This window comes from Lepeophtheirus salmonis, chromosome 6 (genome assembly GCF_016086655.4).
Source record: "Lepeophtheirus salmonis chromosome 6, UVic_Lsal_1.4, whole genome shotgun sequence".
Taxonomy (NCBI): Eukaryota; Metazoa; Arthropoda; class Copepoda; order Siphonostomatoida; family Caligidae; genus Lepeophtheirus; species Lepeophtheirus salmonis.
Window position 1 is genome coordinate 54,996,784 of NC_052136.2, and position 22,815 is coordinate 55,019,598.

The 22,815-nt window shown below is 32.0% G+C and overlaps 2 protein-coding genes and 2 long non-coding RNA genes across 11 annotated transcripts; 1 reads left to right on the forward strand and 3 right to left on the reverse strand.

Moving 5' to 3' along the window:
• Positions 1 to 316: 316 nt before the first annotated feature.
• app (Palmitoyltransferase app) lies at positions 317 to 4,336 on the reverse strand. 8 transcript variants are annotated; one of them, XM_071889709.1, is made up of 5 exons: positions 4,132 to 4,289; positions 3,593 to 3,992; positions 2,922 to 3,222; positions 1,223 to 2,728; positions 317 to 755 (listed from the first exon to the last, which is right to left on the reverse strand). In XM_071889709.1, the coding sequence occupies exon 4, from the start codon at positions 2,683 to 2,685 to the stop codon at positions 1,261 to 1,263; it is 1,425 nt and encodes a 474-aa protein (XP_071745810.1). In that variant the 5' UTR covers positions 2,686 to 2,728; positions 2,922 to 3,222; positions 3,593 to 3,992; positions 4,132 to 4,289; the 3' UTR covers positions 317 to 755; positions 1,223 to 1,260. The 8 variants fall into 8 exon arrangements, with proteins under 8 accessions (XP_071745810.1, XP_071745806.1, XP_071745807.1 ...); XM_071889705.1 differs by having other exon boundaries at positions 317 to 2,728; positions 4,132 to 4,336; XM_071889706.1 differs by having other exon boundaries at positions 317 to 2,728; positions 4,112 to 4,295.
• Positions 3,545 to 3,940, reverse strand: LOC139905715 (transcription elongation factor A N-terminal and central domain-containing protein 2-like). Its single transcript, XM_071889371.1, has one exon. It carries the CDS (start codon positions 3,938 to 3,940, stop codon positions 3,545 to 3,547), a length of 396 nt encoding a protein of 131 aa, XP_071745472.1.
• LOC121120713 (uncharacterized) lies at positions 4,314 to 4,658 on the forward strand. Its single transcript, XR_005865163.2, has 2 exons — positions 4,314 to 4,452; positions 4,522 to 4,658. It is a non-coding gene; the product is annotated as an uncharacterized lncRNA (long non-coding RNA).
• A 3,159-nt stretch (positions 4,659 to 7,817) lies between these two features.
• On the reverse strand, positions 7,818 to 11,903 carry LOC139905881 (uncharacterized). Its single transcript, XR_011780990.1, has 2 exons — positions 8,394 to 11,903; positions 7,818 to 8,341 (listed from the first exon to the last, which is right to left on the reverse strand). It is a non-coding gene; the product is annotated as an uncharacterized lncRNA (long non-coding RNA).
• Positions 11,904 to 22,815: the final 10,912 nt, after the last annotated feature.

Consider the following 22,815-nt stretch of genomic DNA (forward strand, 5'->3'; position numbering starts at 1 on the left):
AATAATTATTTTCTAACACTTTTGTTCCATTAGGCCTTAGTTCATCCATGGTAATACCCTTGGATTCATTCATAAACAAATAATTTGTATTTCAATCTAAATTTTTTATCGACAAATCTAGCATGAATTATTTTAATAATTGAAGGGTTTAACACATAATATGAAATGATATACGATAAGAGTACAACTATATTTGGAAAATGTTATCATGAATATTATTAATTGATATTGACATCATCAATCTTCTGCTCAGTTCTCACTTAATTTTTTTTTTTTTTTTTTTTTGATAAAAGAAACAAGAATGGCATAATACTAATAACTTTTGAAGCTTCTAAGACTTGCTTTCCATTTATTTGATTAATTAATAAATTATAATAGGTATGATGACGTATCCGTAATGAGTGTGACACAATAATACTTAAAAATTGAGAGAAGGAGATGATATCTATACATATAAGTTTATATCGTTTTCGAATGAAGAATGATAATAATTAATAAAAAAGGGAATGAAATTAACAGAGTTTATGCGATTTTAAGGATGTACAAGAAATGAGGAATTGAGCGAGAGAAAAAAAATAGAAAGAATGATTTGTTATTTTATTTTGGCTATTTTGTAAATGTTTAAATATATAATGTGCTTGGAATAATTCATATACTCCAAAAATGATGATATTTTTCATTTATAAAAAAAGTACATACTACTATTATTTTGATCATGACAATCTTCCAGTATAAGAAGCAATTTTTTTTTCTTACTATGATATATTAATATGTATGTAAATACAGCCTGGAATCATTAGTGTACACTTCTTTATTCTACTATTACTTTTACCAAAGAAAAACCGACACAAATAAAATAATTCTTGGCAATCCCTTTATCCATTAAAATAATTTCAGATAATAATTGCACTTCTGCCGTAAATACTATCAGTGAATAAATAAAGATGAATATTGTAAATGAGTATATATTAATGGCATACCTACACATTACCTTATTTAATTAAATATAGTAGATAGTTGTGAGATTGCTAAGAATTATTGTTCATTATGCATAAACGTTCAAATACAGGAATATTAAAAAAAATTAATCATCAGTATTCTACAAAAAAACATTGGTATTTAATTTATTGTACATATTTGTATAAATGCCCTAAGTGAGTAACAAAGACGGGGCACACCAACGATTCCACCAGACATTGAGAAGCAAATTTTGTTTATTCACCAATTTGTACCAATTGTGTTTGTTTTAACTTTTTTATTTCAAACTGTGGATAGTTTAAGAAGACCAACTTGAGATGCATCATTGGTCCCACTAACAGATTTACTACATCCATCTTCTACGTCGTCTAAGTCAAGTGCAGAACCAATCATTGTAGTACGATCAAGATCAGAGGGATAGGAAGATTTGGAATCAACAGATTTTGGCTCTTCTAAAGCACCATACGTTGAAGTCCTTGAGGTAAGATGATCTTCTGGACCTCCTCCTTGAGAGCCAATCCCAATTAAATTTGCCGAAATATACTCTTCAGTTACTACACCTCTAGAATCGATAAGGGACGGATTCAGTGGTCCGCAAAGGACGACGGCACAGTTCGAAAACATATTTCCAGCGCTGAAAGGATTTATAGCTTCTTGATGATGATTGTTCCGTTTGGAGGAGTACGAGCCTTTAATATCCTCATTGGTTGTTAAATTGGATGAAGCCAAATAAGTATGAAATCCTGAGAGGCCCAGAATACTCCAAACGGAGAAAAAACATATAATACAAACAATAATGGAAGTCGGAGAACTTCTAATTGCATCAATGATATTGCCTGACGAGGAATTATTCGTAGATGCCAAGGCATTCACACGAGGTGTCAGAGGATCACTTCGAGATAAGATAACTAAATGCGCAATGGTGCATGAAAATATAAATACACAATGTAATGCAAGGGAAACTAGAAAAAAATAAAAGTATCGGTAGTTTCGCTTTCCCACGCAATTGCCTACCCAAGGGCAATGATGGTCAAATCGCTCGACGCAGTTATCGCATATAGAGCAATGGCTTGCTCTGGGAGGTCTGAATATCTTACAAGTAAAGCAATACTTTAATTTAATACTTTGATTTTTGATAAAAATCTCTTTTGTTCTTGGTGGTGGTCGATAAGCAGTGCCAGGAAGGTTTCCGTTGTTATTGATTAAAGCCTCACGCCTTTCAGTATCCCAAGCCTCTTCCTTAGATGCTCTTGGAATTATACCAGGATCTGAGAAAGATGTTTTGAATAAGTTTGAAAGAACAAAAATGAAGAGTACTCCTGAAATAACAGGGATTGCAGGGCTAACGTGAACTGCAAGATACGGGCAGTCAAATGCAAAAAATAGTGAAGACGTTCCAATCACAAGAAATAATGTTAACCAAAAAATTCCAGCTTGACGGGCCATAACAATCCTTCCATCACAATAAAATTTGTTTTTCCCAGGAAATAATTCCCACTTTCGCTGAATATTTTTATTAGATTGTCTACGAATAGTATTAGTAGTTGTATTTGAAGACGTTGGAGCCAATGTAGGTACAACATGAGGTGGATTGTACAAATGATGATGTAAGGGAGGACGGAATTCAGATGAAGTTTGGTTCTTTGTCCCAAGGTCTTGCATTTTGATGAGGTTATCCCCTTCAGGATGGTAATAGGCCTTAGTCATAATTCATTCCAAGAAATGATCCTCCTTTTCATAATAGTATATCCTAACAAATAAGATAAATTACTATCATGTAGTAAAAATAATACATAGCTTAAACAAAGAACGAGTAGATTTACAGCTTAGAAACCCCGAACATTGTCTACTAATTAAGTTTTTGGCTACAAATAATAACCAACATTATAAAAGAGGATTTAAAAATGGATTAATAAAACTGTAAAATAAGTAATCAAGTCTACCTCATCAATGTTTGTTCTAAAGATAATGCTGTAAGAAACCTTCAGGATCTTCAAATAACTTTAAGCACACGGACTGATTCCTCAGAGCAAAAATTATTTTGCGGCTTAATCTCCTATATTTCTTTGTAGATTTGTTGTCACATTGACGAAAAATACTCTTCTCCAGATTAAGAAGAATGCCTCTTTCCTTAGGAAATATTGTTCTTCTTTTTGAATTACAACATTCCGAAACGGATTTAAGCATCAATTCATTTGATTTATTTCTTATTTTTTCTGTTTCATTGTCGTATTTTACTTCTATCTATAAAAAAAAGTTTGAAAAGGGAATATGATTAAGCAACTAAATATTGAAAGACAATACAATTTGAAGTACTATTTGATACCCTCATAAATACGGGTATCTGCTATGGATTTCAGTTTTTTTAAGCCTTTTTGTACATTTAAATGATTTTTTTTTTTTAAACGGAATTAAGGATTTGGGCCTTCTACGCTAAACTTCTTGACTATCAAAAACTCTTTATCGTACTCAGGACATTCATGAGAAAAAAGGAGAAATTTCTCCGAAATGTATGATGAGAAGAAGAAAAAGATGTTTGAAATGTCGAGTCCTGGATATGATGGAATTAGTAGTGAAGAGGTGAGAATGGGGCATTGGGGGATTGGGGCATTACTTGATCCCTTGTACTCGAGTCTTTTCTTTTTTCAAGGAGTCTTTTCCACTCATTGTACAGCTCCAGTCCCTCGGGAATATCCTTTCGTCGCCTCAAGGCCTCGAGTATTCCAGATTTTCTGATGATCTTTGAGGATGGATTCTTCTTTCGAAGAGTGTGAATCACTTCCCTATGATGATCTCCTTGACGTGACTCCAAACGGCGCCTAAGCTCTTCAAACTCTTTTAAATTCACAACTCCCGCTAAATCCTCAATTCTGGACTGTGTGAGACATGCAGCGGCTGTCTCCTTGAATTTGGATTGGAATGATGGAGTTGGACGAGGGGATCGTATCACAAATTTGTCCATAAAATTAAAAATAATCGTAGTGTTGATTCAAGAAGCCCCCTTCATCAAAGAGCTATTAAAATGAAAAGAATGTACTAAATGAACACACCAATGACGTCATATGAGCCCCAGAACCAAGAAAGAAAAGAAGAGAAGTATGATGTCATTGGGCAATCCTTCTTTCTTATTTACTAGCAATACTATATATTTACTTCTTGCTTCGTCGTTGTCTTGAACTCAGTTAGGGTAGTAATGAGTAGGTACGCGCTCCCTTTTGCTTCTCCTTTTTCCCCTCGTTTATCCTTCTACTCTTTTTTAGCAGAAAAATGAATAAATACTATTCTGAATATGCTACTCACAAGCTACAACTACTATTAAAAAAATAATTGTGTTATTAATTATTTCCTTTCTTTTTCAAGAAACTCCCTCTCTGATGTCCTTATGTACACATTGTTGTCAATCAGGCTATCCTCTGTTCACACTCGATGCTTGACCTTTATGCCTTTGAAAAGTAAAGGAAAGGAGAGTTAAAGGTGACTAAACATAATTTTTTATTCCCATTCGAACCTTTAATGATGATCTTTTGATGATATTACTATTAGCATAACTTAAATTATATTATCATATGATGATGTCCTGCTGGTGTTTGTAAATCTTGCCATACCAATCCTACACGATATTTCGTAATAGCAGTGAAGAACCAACTAGGAAGAATTCACTTGGATTTCTACTCTTCAAATGAGAACAAAAAGTCAATGAATTCACCACATACTTATCAGTTTGTGGTGAATTGTTACATTTCAAATTGCGTCATTTGCACAGAGTATTTCATGCAAATAATAAGTATTTTGCAAATAAATAAATATTTATCTATGTTAACATAATATATTCAGATTTAAAGTATTATATTGTGAAATTAATTATTTAAACAATTAAGTACATTCACTCCTATACCCGAATAAACATTTATAATTTAATTCAGATAATGTACAAAGTCTCTCAGAAGTTCCGTGAGTCGCCCTTATATTGATAATGACTTCCTTATATATGTGAATGGGATACAATATCCCGGAATCTACCTAACTCTTAATCATGACATCTGAAGAAGATATTCATTATCAAATTTAGGTGTCTAATATTATTTCATCAAATTCTTGTGATCTTTATGTGAATTATAGTTAACAAATTGACATTGAGCAGAGGTATGACATAGCCGATGAATTTTAATTCTAAAGCAAATCTTATGTTTAGAAATATATTAAATCAAGTCACTAATCATATTTGATATGCATTATACCTAAAGTTATGCATATATCGATCTGATGGTTCTGCTTCTTAAACTGAAAGAACGGGAACCGACAAACTCAACCCGATACCGAATAATATTGCTTATTGATCTCGGTTAAAGAAAACTACGGTATTTTTTTTTCTAAAAAAAGGTCATTTAGTTGGGTGGGTGTTCATTTATGGAAATAAGTAAATTAAATTTAAGCCGTACTTTTCTAGTGACTACATATGTTGGTAGTATTTTGCAGGAAGAGAAAAAAAAACGGCCGCCAAACCCTCATACACGAAAAATACTTTTTCAACCATGTATGCTTATTTATTAATCAATTTTCAGAGTAATAAGAAGAAACTCGTGAATGTTGTGATCATTAAAGCCTTTTTATGCTTAAAGCAATAGTTAAAAATATTTTTGTTCAATAAAGTACAGTTTTATGTTCATGTAAAAAGGTCAAAGGTCACAAAAATGTCAACTTCTTCCAAATTTTTATTTTAGTGTGTGTATTAGGGTATCAATTTTTTAAGGTGATCTCTAAATTAGATTTTATTTTAGTGACAAATATATGTTTATAAAGTTTCAATTAACGGCTGAACTAAGAATGGAACCATAGAACATGAACTGAGACCTAGACATGTGAAAATAGCTGAAACTGGATACAACCTTGCTCATGTCTAAAGAGGGAATGTTTGTAAAGAAAAAACTTAGTATAGCGATTATAAAAAGAAAACCGGTTGATGCTATTTTAAAAGTTGAATGTTCTCCTTTTTAAGGCAGTAATTCATTTATTCCCCACCAATCATATAACAGGCAGGTGATGGACGATGGTATCAAGGTTCTTAATTCTGTAAAGCATCAAAAGTTGATAATCCTGTAGAGAAAAAAAACGCGTGCAAGGAGAGGGGGGAGAAAGACTTAAGTATCATTGTTTAAAATACTGATGTGATTATCAGCTGCTATTAAGCAGTTGTGTTTGCCTTTTATGAGTTTTCGGAACACCATTTCTTGGAGCATATCAACCATAGCTAATCCTTAAGTGATAAAAAAGTAATATTTATGGGCTATGTAATATTGGAAAACCTAACGATCATACCCAAGTCTTTAAGTGAAGAAGCTAGTGTCAGACAAACTAGTTGTTTTTGCCATTTAATGAGTTGTGTATCATAATTCTTGATATTTTTAGCTAAAATAGAATCATATTTTATGGTTAGATTTAAAAAAAAAATGAATACTTACTCTTAAATGGTACAAAATTCAGAGTTCCATTTCGAAATTAGTAAATATTTTGTACTTTTTATTTTTGATCGTAATTTGGTGTAGATGTCTCAAAACATCCTGAAAACTATCTCAACTTCACAATTTACAATGGGGGTATTTTATAAATGACATCATTACCAACCTCCTCCATTAACTTAATGATGGTTCCTCGGGAAGTGACGGGGTTACCCGTGTATTTCTCCATAATTTTTTTGAACAAAGGATGATTAGCAATGGATAAGGTTATATTACATGCAATAAGCATCTTTGTGAGATCAAGGTTAAAGTCTGACTTGATGCATTCATCGTTAACTTGATTTTATGGATGAATATCCATACTCCTGTTATGAGATGTGGATAATGAGTAATTCTAGACAGTGGACTAAAGGCACATTTATATCAAAAATCCGAAAAGCCATATGTTTCTCGTCCAGTAAGTATTTCCGAATTCCTGGGCCTCCATTTCTAGAAATTGAAACAGAAAGAGACGTTATTTTAGGCATTTTATTCAGTTCTCTATCTACTATTATATTAATATTGAATAATAAGGGGGGAATTGATAACGTTCTTGATAGAGGAAGATGTTTATTATTTAATCAAAGATGCCATAAGTATTCATTCCCTTCTCCTCGCACGCTTTTGTATCCTTACCAAAATTATCACCGTTAGTAATGCTATAATTATAGTTGATTATATTGTAGAGAAAAACGCGTGCAAGGAGGAGGGGCGAAAAAATACATATGGTGTCATTGTTTAAAATACTGATGTGATTATCATCTGCCTGCTTTACTATGATTTTTGAGGGTATAACGAATGTATTTATTAGCAAAATGTTTAATGAAGATATACTACGTATAATTGACTTCGACGTTTTTAATCCGTTTCAGTAGATTTGAAAACGTTACACTCCATGAAATTGTAATTCATTATGAACCTTATTCTCAGAATAATAGCAAATGAAACGACAAAGTAGAGTATTTGAAATATATTTGAAGCTCAAAGTTTAAAAAAGAAGGCTTTAATTAAATATAATCTACATACTAAAAAATAAACCATTAAACATTTAAGTTAAATATACAAAATTAAACAATTAAAATCATATAACTATTAATAATAATAAATTATAAATACAGAATATTGAAATAATAGATTGATCCAGATAATTTTTTCTTGTTTTAACATCGGAATTCAGTTAAATATGTCATAACTTTAGGTTGCAATACACAAGCGAGACGTGGAGTTTAATCAAAAAGATAATCACCCCTCTTCTTCATGTGGAAGTTGCTATATACAATTGTGCACAGGATAGATATATCTCTACCGATGAGATCTAACTAATTATTAATAATAAAGTAAATGTCAAAATCATAAAATTAGACAATAAATATACTAATAAAAAAATGTTATAAATAAATTCATCGTAAAGATTTAGAGCAAAAGCTAATTATGTAGTAATGTCCGGCGATATTACTCCCTATTAAGAGCATCAAAAAGATTTCCCCGTTATTTAGGTATGCTTATATAACAACATTCTATTATCATGATGGATATACACAATTGTTAATTATAATGCAACACCCAATGTAACTATCCTCGTTGTTGTGACCATTTAAACAGTTGTTTTTGCCTTTTATGAGTTTTCTGAACACCATTTCTTGGAGCCCATCAACCATAGCTAAGCCTTTAGTGATAAAAAAGTAATATTTATTGACTATGTAATATTGGAAAACCTAATTATCATAACCAAGTCTTAAAGCGAAGTAAGTAGTCTCAGACAAACTAGTTGCGAACCATCCAAAGCTACTACCCCCGTTGTTGTGACCATTTAAGCAGTTGTTTTTGCCCTTTACTGAGTTGTGTATCATAATTCTTGATATGTTTAGCTAAAATAAAATCATATTTTATGGTTAGATTTAAAAAAAATTGAATACTTACTGTGAGATAGTACAAAATTCAGAGTTCCATTTCGATATTCGTAAATACTTTTTACTGATAACTTGATCATCATTTGGTGTGGATGACTCAAAACATTTTTATATGTATTTCTATATATGACATCAGTACCAACATCCTCCATTAATTTAATGATGGTTCCTCGTGAACCAATATGTTTACCCTTGTATTTCTCCATAAATTTTTTGAACGTAGATGATTAGCAATGGATAAGGTTACATTACATGCAATAAGCATCGTTGTGAGATCAAAGTTAAAGTCTGACTTGATGTATTCATCGTCAAATTGATTTTATAGATGAATATCCATACTCTTGTTATGAGATGAGGATAATGAGTGGCGTGTAATTCTAGACAGGGGACTAAAGGCGCATTTATATCGACAAATCCGACAAACCATCTGTTTCTCATCCGGTAAGTATTTTCCAAATTCCTGGGCCTCCATTTCCAGAAATCCAGACAGAAGGCGACGTCATTTTGGGGATTTTATTTTAGTTCTCTTTCGACTATCACCATCTCATATTATATTAATATTGAATAATAAAGGCGGGAATGATAACGTTCATGATTGATAGAAGAAGATGTATATTATTTAATCAATGATGCCATAAGTAATTCTTCTTTTCTCCTCGCACGCTTTTCTATTCTTACCAAAATTATCACCCTTAGCTATAATAGTCGCTCCCGTCTTCGCCTCAAAATCATTTTTTCTGGCATACCAAATGATAAATTTCCCTATTTTTTTAAAAGCATGTCTTTATCATAGAGGAAAAATATTTAGGCTTGACAAGGTATACAAAAGACTGTTTCATTGTCTTCAGCAGTAAATTTGGTATTCATAAGAAATAGTATTTTTGCCGAAACAGCCATCAATTTCATAGGGTGATTTTGTCCTCATATTCTCATTTTCAGTATATACTTGTTGTAGCCTTGATAATTTAACTGATAGGCTGATTTTTTTGCGGCCAGATTTTATCATAATATCTATTAGTAGACCAAACACAACAGCTACATTAAACTTCTCAATATCATAATATTTCTTCTCTGTCTCCTAAAAATGCCAAGCTGCCAATAAAAAATAATAATATTTATCTTGAATAGTGCCAATTACTTTTACTTTAAACTATTTGCCTGAGGTAATTTTGCCTCAAACATTTTTTCTAAATAATATTTCACCTTCAAATATAAATAAATGAGGTTTATACGTCGTTATTGTTTATTTTTGGTTGATTCTGATGTTCCCATTGAATTTTTTAATCAAAATATGCAATGTGCATTACTATAAAACGCGTTACAAGGTTGTTTTCTGTTGGACGAATGATGGAATTAGGTTTTTTCTTAGTATTAGGCTTGTTCGTCAATCCATTGGTCTTTTCTAACATGAATGATAATTGATGACAAAGTTGTGATTAGCAATTTTTCCATTCGAATTGTTGTCCTATCTTTCTTATTATACTGATTTTATTAACTATTTTGTCTCCGGTTCGATCTCATTATGTACCGGGGGTTAATTGTAATCTGAGCACTTACTAATTCAATCATTAATGAAGGTTGAGCGATTGAAATCAATTCAAATTTCGATGTATTAAAGCATACACAATTAGTTACAAAAAAACAAAACAAATCTGAGCTCTCTAGTTTACATAGAAGTCGAGAAAATGACACTTGAACGTGATTGACAAATTTCCATTCGCACACTCCAAGCAGTAGGGCGTCTTCAGGACCTCCGTCTACGCCGTCAGCAAGTCCAAAACGTTGGAGAGGAATAAGGGCCAAAAAGACCAAACTGAGAGGAAGGTCAGCAGTGTCCGTCTTCCAAACACCGAAGCCTTCAATGACACTGCCAACCAGGAATGGACGCCATAATAGAGGACTACATCCGCAGTAGGTGCCAGGCCTTCCACCTGCCCTTGGAAGACTTAATTGCTGCTAAGGGCGGCTCCATTAATGTTCAATGCTCAGACAGCTCAGACACATATCTATTTTTAGTATTAATTATGTTGAAATTCTATTGTTAATTAATAAATTATATCTTGTCAAATTTTAATTCTAAGATTTTAATGGACCACTGAGTAATTAAATTTTGATAGTATGTACATATATATAGAAATTTTGGGCATAGTTCTATCATAATTTATTTATAAGGCGAACTATCCTTGACGCAAAATGGTTTATGGCAAAATAGTCTTAGACAAAATTACGTAATGCCGTCTTAATAAAAAAGATCAATTGAATTCTTGAGCGAGAGTGCGTTTATTGTTTTGAATTACGAGAGAGAGAGCAGGAGCGTGCTCGCCATTTTAAAAGAGCAATAAAATCTGTCGAATTTTTGATCATTTATATTAATTGGTATTACTTTTTCCGTTTCTACCTCTAAAGAGATAACATAAAAAAAAGTGTGAGTTAAACAATAATTCTAAAGATTGCAAGGAAAGATGGTTGAAGTTATCTCCTAAGATAAGCTGGAATCTTTTTTTCTATGGTGTATCTGTGACACTCTGCTGTCTTTGGTTGACGAGTTTATCTCTTATCAAGCTGGCCACTCTAAGAAAACTCAGACATCAGTTCCCTCAGAGACACTCCCATCTCCGATGAATCTTTCTTTTTTGTAAAGGAATGTTCCCAACTGAAATACGATTTTCTTACATTTTTATGAAGTTAATAAGGGTTACCCAAACTATTTCAGGCTGGCTCCCCACCCCCATAAGCACATATAAGTTGTTCTTCCAAAATGAAAATAATGGGATGGGTGTATTTGGTGTACGGATAGTAATACGAGTGCCTCCATATCAGGTTTAAACTTACTAAAAAGAAGACATAGATCCCCACGTTCGTTAATTCAAAGCTTGTTCATTTGATTTAAAAAAAAAAACATTCAATTACACTGAATGACCGTTCTAACGAAACGAGCAATATATTGTTGAAGTAGGAGGAGAGGAATATATATAGACTCAATGGATCATAATTGCTATAATAGGTTAGATAATCATTAGAGTTTGTATTGTATATTTCTATTTATGTATTTTAAGTTCATTTTCTGTTAGAGGAGTTATTCGATTTGATGACACATCATTTCTTCTATATGATACCAATATAATCCTATACTGTAATGGTTTATGGTAGATACAAGAAAAAGTTGTAGTACTTTACTTAATTAGATTTTATCTCCTCCGGCCTCCTTCCTCAGTCTACGGATAACCTCCTCCACATAATGAGGCCTTCCATGTACTTTCATGGTACCCCAAGGTGCTAATTGTCCGAATACCTCGAAAAGCCGAGGTATCTCTCCTCCTAATCCAAAAATATATTCTTCCCTTTGCTAATTATTAAAAGGTTCTAATAATTGAATTTCAAATATCCATTGTCGTTGTCTCCAATTTTAAGATAGAAGACTTGCGGACAAACTTATACAATGTACCCATTGTGATTGATAAAAAATATTTCTTCCTCTACCTCTCTTGTTTCCTCAATGCTGATTTCGAAGAATGGACAACCCAGTCTTTTATTATTAGCTATAAAAGATCCTGATATCGTTCAGGCATGTATCTTACTACTCTTCCAGAAGAGCACAATACACTTGAAGGTCATAATCTGATAGGTTATTTTCTTTATCAAATTCAAAGCGGTTTGAAACTAGTTTAAGTTAATGGCAGTCTAAATTTTGTTTGAATAACTTATACTTAGATAAGGAGATGGAGATAACAGATCTAACTTAGAAATTATTGGTATAATATCCATGCAACTGTCAATTAATTTCATTGAATGTCATCCTTGATGTTTTTTAGATCATCGTAATGCCCAGTTTTAAAGTCGAACGTAGAATGAAAAAGTTTCAGGAAGTTTCCCTTTGATAGCCATCTAAATTTTGTGTTGAGTAATAAACTTTATAACTCTTCATCATTATCAATGCCAAGCTGTCGAAATAGTCTGGAATTGAGGAAATGTGCCTGGATCTTATTTACTGCTGTGATAACAGTATTAATTGATTTGTGAAGTCGACCACTAGGATTTTTATGCTATCAGATCCTGCCTTTGGATTACAAAAAGCACTGCAAGTACACCAGCTACGGTTTTTCAAGAAACTGATGAAGCAACGCAGGGATATTAGTAAGTGGGATGTTTTTCTATTGGAAAAAATTATCAATGATATCAAATACCGACTCTCCTTTAGTATTTATTATAAAATTGCTTCAAATATCATTTCTTGAATCAACTTTTCAATAGTGTTTCGTGCCTAGAACTTTTCTCGAAGCGGCAGACAAATAGGTTTCATGACTCACAATGACTTTTGGTTTAAAAAAATAAAAGATTATTTTTGCAAAAAATATCTTAATACAGGTCTATAATTATTGGACGTCCTTTAAGTATTTGCTTGAAGTTTTAGGGCACATAATTTGGGTTTTAGTTTATTGATCTTACTTTTCTATAATTGGACATTTTAAGCTTAAGTAGTATGTTTACATTTGAGAGAAAGAGTATAGGATAAAATATATAGGCAACAATAATAAAGTACATTAATACAATTTCGATATAACGTACTTCTATCCTATCAGCTGGATAATAGTGAATTTTTTTAAATTTTGTAGATCAATTTGTTTGTTTGAAATAATAATATGTATTCACTGCTCTTTTAGAATTTCCTCCCACTGATATCAAAGCACCATCCCCTTGGGGGCCGGTATCACCCACATTGTAGTAAATTGACATAAGATCTCAAAATCTCACGCAAACATAAGTTTAAAAACTTGAGAACCCTTTGTTCAATTTCAAACTTATTATCAGGATTAACTGGATGATAGTGCACAAACCTCCTAATTGTATTTCACCATAGGTAGTGGGTTCCAAACTTTTTGTGCCTAAGGCACACAACAAGACAAATAAAATTTCTTGCATCTACTAGTTTGATATAACATTCTATGTTTGCAATAATATTGAATTTAGTCAAATATGTGTTAGTACTTTCTTGTTTTGTATTTTTTTAAGTTTTGTATGTTTAAACGAAATTAGATTGTTGTGTCTTGTATTGAAAAATAAAATAAAACCTTTTAATCAACCTATAGTTAAAAACCTCCTGTGATAACCCACAACTAGTGACACATTGAAATCAGCTGCCAATATGCAAATAAAATCACAAAAAACAAAAATAGTGTATTATTTTTCTCTCGTAAATTAAGGATTTTTGGTATAACTTGATTTGATAGGCAAAAACTAATGACAGATTTAGAATCCGCAGCCTAAATGCACTTTAAAAACCCCATGCAAGAAAAATTGTGTTGGACAGTGTTTTATATATAAATTTCAGGAATTTAATTGCAATTAGATAGTTACAACAAAATTCAAATGCTCCTATACGAGCAAAAAAATAAGCGCCGTTCTTTTTTTTTTTAGTGCGAGCATGCTCATCGCTTTAAAAAACAAGCAAGAGCACGTTTACGAAATTAGTGACTGAGTGGGAGCGCACTCAGGATTTCTTGAGCGGACTAATGCTGTGAATGTTTTGAAACATAAATTACATTTTTTTTACAAGTTACAACACTTACAAGTCCTATCAAAAATTTGGTAAGTCGTGTCCTGTGACTCATAGCCCATATGCTAGCTTCAGACTTGGACTAGGCAAGAACTGATATCAGAATATTTTAGATATTTTACAAATTAGTAGATGTATCCGTATCTCTAGTAGTAGTTGTTATATTTGCTAAAATTTGTCTGTTTCGTTTGCCAAGAGATTCATACCCTAAGGGATGAATCGGATACAATTTAAAAAAAAATCATTACTAAATATTTACTAATATACTTCCTGTGACAAGATAAATTTGTCCCATTATCCTTCTTTTCCAAAAGGACAGAAATACAATTTGTTCTTGATCTCTCGTCGTTTACCGGGTGGAAACTTGAAACTTATACACTTGGAAAAAAAAAAAAATAGCCTACTACTCTTTAATGATACATTTAACAGAAATATGTATTATTCTTTTTCTAATACATAGTCAATATCTATTTGATTTATTATATTCGGCCGCCATTTGCCTCACAGATGGTGACAAACCTCTTGCGAAAATAGTTGCAAGTATTGCGAATGAAGTTCGGATACATGATACCCACTCCTCGACGACGGAGGATTTCATGGCTTCGACTTTCGGGTGACGGATACTACAGATTATCCTCTCAATGTTGGGCCTTAAAAAAAGTCGATAGGATTGACATCCGGTGGCCACATTCTCTTGTACCAGAAATCTTTTTGAAAGATGACATTGCCGTCGGGAAAATTTGCCTGGAGCCAGGGGACCAGGTTCACCTTAACAACGTAGATGAACATGGCTGACATGAGCCTGTAACCCTTCGGGAACCAGATCAGGTGCATCATTGAGGGCAGTCGTATTACGGATGTTTTTTTTCTTCTCTATGATCTCGTCGGGGTCTAGCCTCTTCATAACATTGTAGATGGTCTTACGAGCCATTCTCGTCAGCCTGGCCACCTCTGTTGGCCTTGAATCTCCCTGCTATGACATTTCTCGTCCGATTTAAAAAATTCAAAAATCAGCAAATGCTTGAGATACATGGCTACATACAATTACAAATAGTTAATAATTTTGTCAGACATAACCTTTCAAATAAATATAATACAAGTGTATAAGTTTCAAGTTTCCACCTGGTATATATGGGCCATCTTGATATTTATAAGAGTAAATTTTGGCTATCATTTACAAATACAAATATATAACTACGGTTTTAATAAAATATTATTAATCAAGATGCATGTAACTCCGCTGTGTATTTTAGCTGGCCCATTAATTTGTAATTGGTAGTAATTTAGTAGTTGTCATTATTATTTATTTCCTGAGTAGTGAACATCCTTTCCTAAATAGATTCAATTATAATCAAAGCCTGTTTGAAAGTTCGTGTGTACTCATAAAAGATGGAGCGTAACCCTAAGGATTTGTTGTAGAGATATAATTGTAAGTCCTTGTTGGACTAAGAGTAGAATTCGGGATGTACATCCGAGTAATTCTAGCAAATGTCCTATTTTATATTCTTTTTTCCTTCATTCCTTGTCACAACTGATTGTAGCTGATCTAATGAAACATCATGAGCATTACTCTTACTCTCCTCAAAACATTCTTCAAATTGTTAGGGTTACCATATTGATTTTTGATTTCTTTTTTTTAAATGCCCATTTCACCCTGGATTTTAACCTTTTCTAAACAATATTATAATAAAGTATCGAATAAAATACTCTGTAGAATTTTAATATTATGGAAGATGTTTATGTGATTCATTTTAAAATTTTTGTATAAGTTATTATGACAATGATAGTCTCTGAGTACAAAAATGATAAATAGAAGTTGATATGATTGACTTATTTAGGTAATACCAAGTGATTTTTAGATCTTTTTTTTTTTTTTTTCTTGAACTAATGTTGCATGATACAATCAAGGTAACGACGTGTACAATTTACGCGAGTCCTCCCCTATATTAATCCTACCGCTCTAGTAGCACTATGATGCAGAGATAAAGAATGGATCTGTAAGGGCTTGTAAATATATATATTGTTATAAAGATAATTATTGAATACTAAGATCTGATATTTAAGAAAAATCACTTAGTTGATAAGAAGAAAATTCAACGGGGAAATACTTTTTTTCAAATTATAGCACTCCTTTGCCAATATTTTTATAATTGCATTTTCTCCATAATTGAATAGATAATTAATGTAAGAGGTAAGTAGTACACATATTTAAATGCATGATAAATCAAAATCCCCTGCTACTCATAAATGATTACTGATACAAAAATAACCTAATCGATTCCGAGAAACAAAAGTAGCTTTATTTTGTAATTATTTGATACGTCTATTAAGAATTATTGATTTATAATTAGTAAACTTGAATGGTACTTATGACTTATTCAAGTGTATACAATGTACAATAAATACAGTAATACTTATAATTACATGTAACATCTGTGTATAAGAGCCGTATTTGACAAAAAAAATTGACTTGCACCTTCATAGTACATTTACTGATATAGCCTATTCGGCTCTAAACTACATTTAAAAGCAAATATAACACATTGTAAATTTTTAGTGCAGATAGCCTTAACAGGGGCGTCTAGATAAGGTGGATTGGCGAAGCTATAGCCCTCCTCCCAAATTAAGGAATTTGTGCTTTTAACTAGAATTTTTTTGGGTCAGGATAAAAAAAAATTAGTAGTAAAAATATTTTTTTGAAAGATTAAATATTTTAAATTTAATTTTTTTGTGAACAGCTAAGGATTTTTCAATTTTTTTTTCGAAATGGCTGTGAATTTTTGAAATTATTTTTTCAAAAATTGAATTTTTTCTGAATAGCTCCTGATATTGAAATTAGTTTCAAGAAATTTTAATTTACGGTAGAATTGGTTAATTACTTCTCCCCCATTTTTCTTGTCACTGTTGATATAATAAAACGCCATTATAGCTGAACTGCTATCATCCAAAACATTCTTCAAATTTTCTGGGTTACCATTTTGATTTTCCGTTTCTTGAATTAGTATGCTCAAAATATACACAATTTACATCACTATTTGCTGGTCTGATTATGTACATTGATTGAAGTAAAGATACTTGCTCGCATTCCAAATTATCAAAATGGAAACTCTGTGTACAAAATATTAACGAATGATAAGGTTTTACCTAACGTTGTTCCATCATTTATTATCTATTAATTCAATGGAGCCCTTGAAGTATTTTTTAAAACAACATTTGACTTTTAATAAAGAGGAGGTTTTACATCCATTCAATCTCATTTTAATGATGAAGATTTTATAATTATAAATAATTAATGTAGAGTAAAAAAAAGGTGAGTACATATGTATCAACTTATTGTATATATTATATCGTAAAGGTAAGAATTATTTTTTCTTCATTTTGAACTACTGACAAAGTAATTTTATAGTCCCATGATTATCTATTAATGATTACTGAAAAGTAAACACCTGTAAGGTAAACAATGATTATTATTCATCGTTTACTTAAAGTAAGATGTACATACGTATTATTAGGTGAAACAAAATGTTTTTGGAGATTAGAATATGTTTTTTTTTTCCTTCAAAGCTCTTACTTATGTTAGTTATATTTAGACTTGTAAATCCTAAGCCTTTTCGGTATGATAATTTTTGTAAAAGAAGCTGCTTACCATTAATCACGTTTCATTAAATTATTTGAAAGAAGATGTGAGATGGAGGAAATAAACGCAAATCACACTTATAGCTAGTGTTTATTATAAATTAAGGATCCTAAGGATTGAATTTTTTTCCTTAGCTTCTATTATTACTATTTAATTCCTGAGTTGTGAACTTCTGTTTCTACTAATTGAATTACATTCAAGGTTTAATTGAATATGAGTATGTGCTCATAAAAGACGGAGAGTAAACTTGAGGATTTGTTGCAGAGTTGTAGTTGTAAGTCCTTGTTGGACTCAGAGTAGAATTTAGGATCAACATCGAAGTAATTCTTTACTATACCCTATGCCCCCCCCTTGTTAAAGCTGTTTGTAACTGACCTAATGCAACGTCATGACAGCTAAACTGCTTTCCTGCAAAAAATATTCCTTAAATTGTCAGGGTTACCATGTTAATGTTGGCTTGCTTTTTTTAACATGAGACTAGAGTATCGTCCGGGATAAAAAAAAATTAGAAGCATTGCGTTGATGTCAATTGACTTCGAGAAAGGATCTGACAGCATTTCTCATAAGTATGTCATCAAATCTTAAAATATCGGGGTTTTAGAGAATTTTTTATTAGAATGGTTCCTGTTGGAATGAGGCACCTATATATGTACAAGATACATTAGTGGTAAGTAGAACGTTGGGATTAAACGAGCCTGCCGTCAAGGAGGCCCAATATTTTCCAGCCTTTTCGGTGTGGCAGTCGACAATTTAATTTGGGAAATTGATAAAAATAATGATAATCAAAGGTATCACTACAAAAAAATTTAGAACGTAAAAGTCGAACCATTTCATCTTAGGAAATATTTAACAAACCCTACTATATATTTGATTCGTTCTCACTAGCCAACAGTGATAGTTAGTGATGTAAATCCTATGATTTTTTCACGTTTTTTTTTTTGGAACTGGTAATTTGGAGAATGAATTCTCCTTAACGTAGCAGTTGTTATTATTATTTAATTTCTGAGTAGTGGACTAACTTTCCTAAATAGATTGAATTAAATTCATAGCCTGATTGAACATCTTGTGTGTTTATAAAAGACTGAAAGTTACCTTAATGATTTGTTGTGGACTAGGGAGATGCAGTTGGCCCACAATTATCAGAGTCAGCAGAACTTAGAACTGCAGCTGGCAATATATAAATTTTAGCAAATTTGGTTAATGTTTACCTCTAGCAGAATTGCAATTTCTAAACGCGTGTAAACCAAAACTTTTTTATTATGGGCTTTATAAAAAAATGTTGAAAAGTAACATACTTTTATAATTAAATAAAGATTATCTTATTCTATAATTTTTTTGGTCACTTCAATTACCTTGATTGTATCAAGCAATATGTGATTGTGCCTAGACTGTTTATTAAATAAAGAAGACCTTATTAAACTTTAGTTCAGAAAAGAATAAGAAAAATAATAATATTTTTTTCTTTTTTACTAATTATCATCTTTATATAATGGTATAAATTTATAATTATAATTAAATTAGTAACTACTTTACACATATAAATACATGTTATTTGTCAATTTTTAAATATCAACTACTTTTTTGGCTTTCTGTTCCTTTGATTTGGAAAGGAATATCTCGAACCCTGTCTCTTGCTGCAGATTCTTCGTATTAAAGTCAGTAATTTTGACATCATGTATGTTTTGATGTTATATCTAACTTGATCAACAAATAACGCTAATGGTTCGAGTTTTTCAATTAGGTACCACAAATGTGCCCAGAATGCCTTGATTACTGCATCTGCACATGTTTTAAACATAAAGTTATTGACTGATATGAGATAATTCAAAGGTGCTGCTGAATGACGTGGAGCTGTACACTACCAGGACAGGTAACCGAAAATGGAAAAGCATACATCCGTATTTAGTTTCTGCGACTGTTCATTCACAAATAGAGTCCCTTTATATAATTCTTGAACTATATTTTTGCTAAGCAGATTGATCTTTATAGCATATAGGAGCTTAGGCATCCAGCTTGCTTTGTGCTTTGGAAACCTTTATCATTTCCTTTGCTCATGTAGAAAATTACCATCATTACAAGCTCCTTCCAATCCCTTCTATTTCTAAAAAAGAAAGGTTTTCCTTTTTTTATTTTTGGACTGAAGTTTAATAATGTATATTATATTTAATAAACGGTCTAGGCACGATCATTTATTGCTCTCTACAATCAGCGAAATTAGAGTCACAAAAAAATTTATAAAACATCATAATCTTTTTTCGTTCATAGAAATATTTCTTTGTAAAACATTTTTTTTTTAAACTGGACATTTTTTTTTGCTTCATACGTGATTAGAAATTACAATTGTGCTAGAGGTAAACGTAAACCAAATTTTCTAAAATTTTGTATTTGTGGTTCTACTTACCTAGTGGCAGTACCATAATTAGGTTCCACTGATTCTGACAAGGAATTCTTATTTCGGGGCAACTGTATCACTCTATTATGGACTTATAATTGTAAGCCTTTCTTGAACTCAGAGTAGAATTGAAGATCGATGTCGGAGTAACTCTTACAAATGTCATAGTTTATTTCGTTCTTCTCGTCGTTATAGCTGTTTGTAGCCGCCGATATAATCAAACGTCATGAAGCTATGCTGATTTCTTACAAAACAGTCTTCAAATTGTCAGGATTACCATGTTGATTTTGATTTCTTTTTTTTTAACATGACCAAAATGCAACTAATTAGCATCACAACTTATAGCACCACAACAGCTCCGCAGTCATTCATGAACATACAACTCAAGATTGCACTTTATATTTTTATATTCTCTCCTCAAACTTGAAAGAATATTTTTACAGCTTTAGAAAATATAGAACCCTAGTCAAGTTGCTAACAACAACAAAAAACAACACGATATGCTAGAAAATGCTTAGGATTTACAAACGGAGTAATCCATTAAAATTTGAATTTAAACTTTAACAAGATATAATTTATTACTTAAAAATATAATTTTAATATGATTAATATTATGATTAGATTTGTGTATGAGCTCTCTTAATATTTTAGCCGCCTTTAGAGGCAAGTCTAGCTTCTAGGCGGCGTTGTAAGGCTTGGCACCCCCTGTGGATGTATTTCATGGCGTCCCAGTGCTAGCTGACAGGAGACAGAAACTACAGGGTTTCCCCCTCTAAATGTACCCAAAAGGTGTAGTCGAGGGGGTTGGTATTAGGTCTTTTTGTGGGCAAAAGTGTCAAAAAAAAAAAGAAGTTGGAAAGACTCATTCCATAGAGTCTTGCAACGGAGGAGATGGGGTTATTTCATTGCTGGTGTCAAAAGCAGCTTCTCCGCCCTCAAAAGGCTCTTTCCATCCAGTTTTTTAACAGCTCTCTGAACAGTCTGGTGTGAAACTCCGATATCTCTTGCATGGCTCTCATGGACTTGAGGAGATTGCCCTGGGATATTTTCTTTAACATCTCCAGGTCCAGTTTGGCATTTTTGACGGGGCTCTTCTTCCTCTCCAACGTTTTGCAATTGCTGGCGGCGTGGGCAGTGGTCTCGGGAACGCCCAACTGCTTAGTGATCGGAATGGAAATCCGTCAATCTCGTTCAATTGTCATTTTCTCGACTTGTGGGTAAGTTAGAGAGCTTAAATTTGACTTGTTTTGTAACTAATTGTTTATGCTTCAATAATTCGAGATATGAATTAATTTCAATTACTCAACCTTTATTAATTATTGAATAGGCAAGTGTTCAGATTTCAATGGAACATGCGGTAGTGTCCCGTATGACATAATATCCGTGAAGTTGAGATAAGGCTGCATACATTTATGATCTTCTTTAATTTTCAAATAACTATTAAATTGACAATTTATTTTTAAGAATTTTGCATATTATAATATTCAAAACTAATTTAATATCCCTTTCAAAATAAGGAAGTTCTTTGATTAGAAACGTGTCTGGTTTGTTGGAGTCAAAATTTCACGATAAATCGTATTTTTGGAAATACGACCATTACTAATGTGCTTACCAAATGTATATCTTTGTGGCATTTTCTCTCTTCCAAACAAATATCATTTTAAATCACAGAACCTCTATATTTTCAAAAGAAAAATCGTTGGAGAGCTCTTAGAAATAAGTAGTGTTGAAAGTCCTGTGTATTTTGGACATGGAAAAAAAAGAACATAAAATTAAAATGGTAACCCTGAAAATTTGAAGGATATTTTATTGAAGAGCAGCTTACTGTCATGACGTTTCATTAGATCAACTTCAATCAGCTGTGACGAGGGAGGAGAGGAATAAAAAGGGCATTGGCAAGAATTTCTCCGATGTTAACCTTCAATTCTACTCTGAGTCCAACAAGGAACTAGAACTAGAACTCTTCAAAAAATCTTCTGGGTTTTACTCTCCGTCTCTTATGAGTGTACAGGAATTTTCAATCTAGTTTTTAATATAATTGAATGTATTAGGAAAGAAAGTTCACTACTCAGTAGTTAAATAATAACGACAAAAGCTAAAGAAAATAATACTCATTCTTGGTCAGCTAAAAAACAAAAATGATTTACATCGCTAGAAATACCATTCCAAACGCGTTGTTTACGTCTGCATGCCCGATAGATGTTGAAGCACATTTTAGTTATACGATTCTATATGAAAGCAGTTTTGCAATCACCAACTACATAGGTAATTGTAGAAGCTTATGCTAATTTTATAGGCACTATTAATAGACTTCTTCATCGTTTTGCCGCTATTGTTCTAGAATATTAATGGCTGGGTTGTATTTAACAAAGTAGGTGAGCAAATGGCAAATTGTAGAAGACTTAATAACATAAGAAAATAATTATTCGCCTCCCCCTTTAATTGCATTATTCAATTGTAGGGACCTTAATATGTTATTCACTATGCACATGGTTAAGAATCCGTAAAATGAGATGTAGTGTTTAATTTATGGCTTCGTTTTTTAATTTACACTAATCAAAATTAATTTATTACGCAATCATTCTTTATATAGATATTTCAATTTAAAGTTTAATAATTTTTATACTTTATCAAGAACAAAAGGGTAAATTTAACTCATTTTCAGCAAAAGTATATTCACGATAAGTGTCTCAAATGTACTTTTTTTAAAAGATTCAATCACCAAAACCTATGTATAAAAATGAGAAAAATAAATTTTAGTCCTTCTCTTCAGATGCAAGAGTATCTTTTAAGCACTCTGGAAGAAAAAAATCCTACCAAAACCCGAAGAAAGTAGAGTGGTTCTGATC

Excerpts from the sequence above, each read along its gene's own strand:
- LOC139905715 (XM_071889371.1), bottom strand. The coding sequence starts at position 3,940 with ATGGACAAATTTGTGATACGATCCCCTCGTCCAACTCCATCATTCCAA.
- app (XM_071889705.1), bottom strand. The coding sequence starts at position 2,685 with ATGACTAAGGCCTATTACCATCCTGAAGGGGATAACCTCATCAAAATG.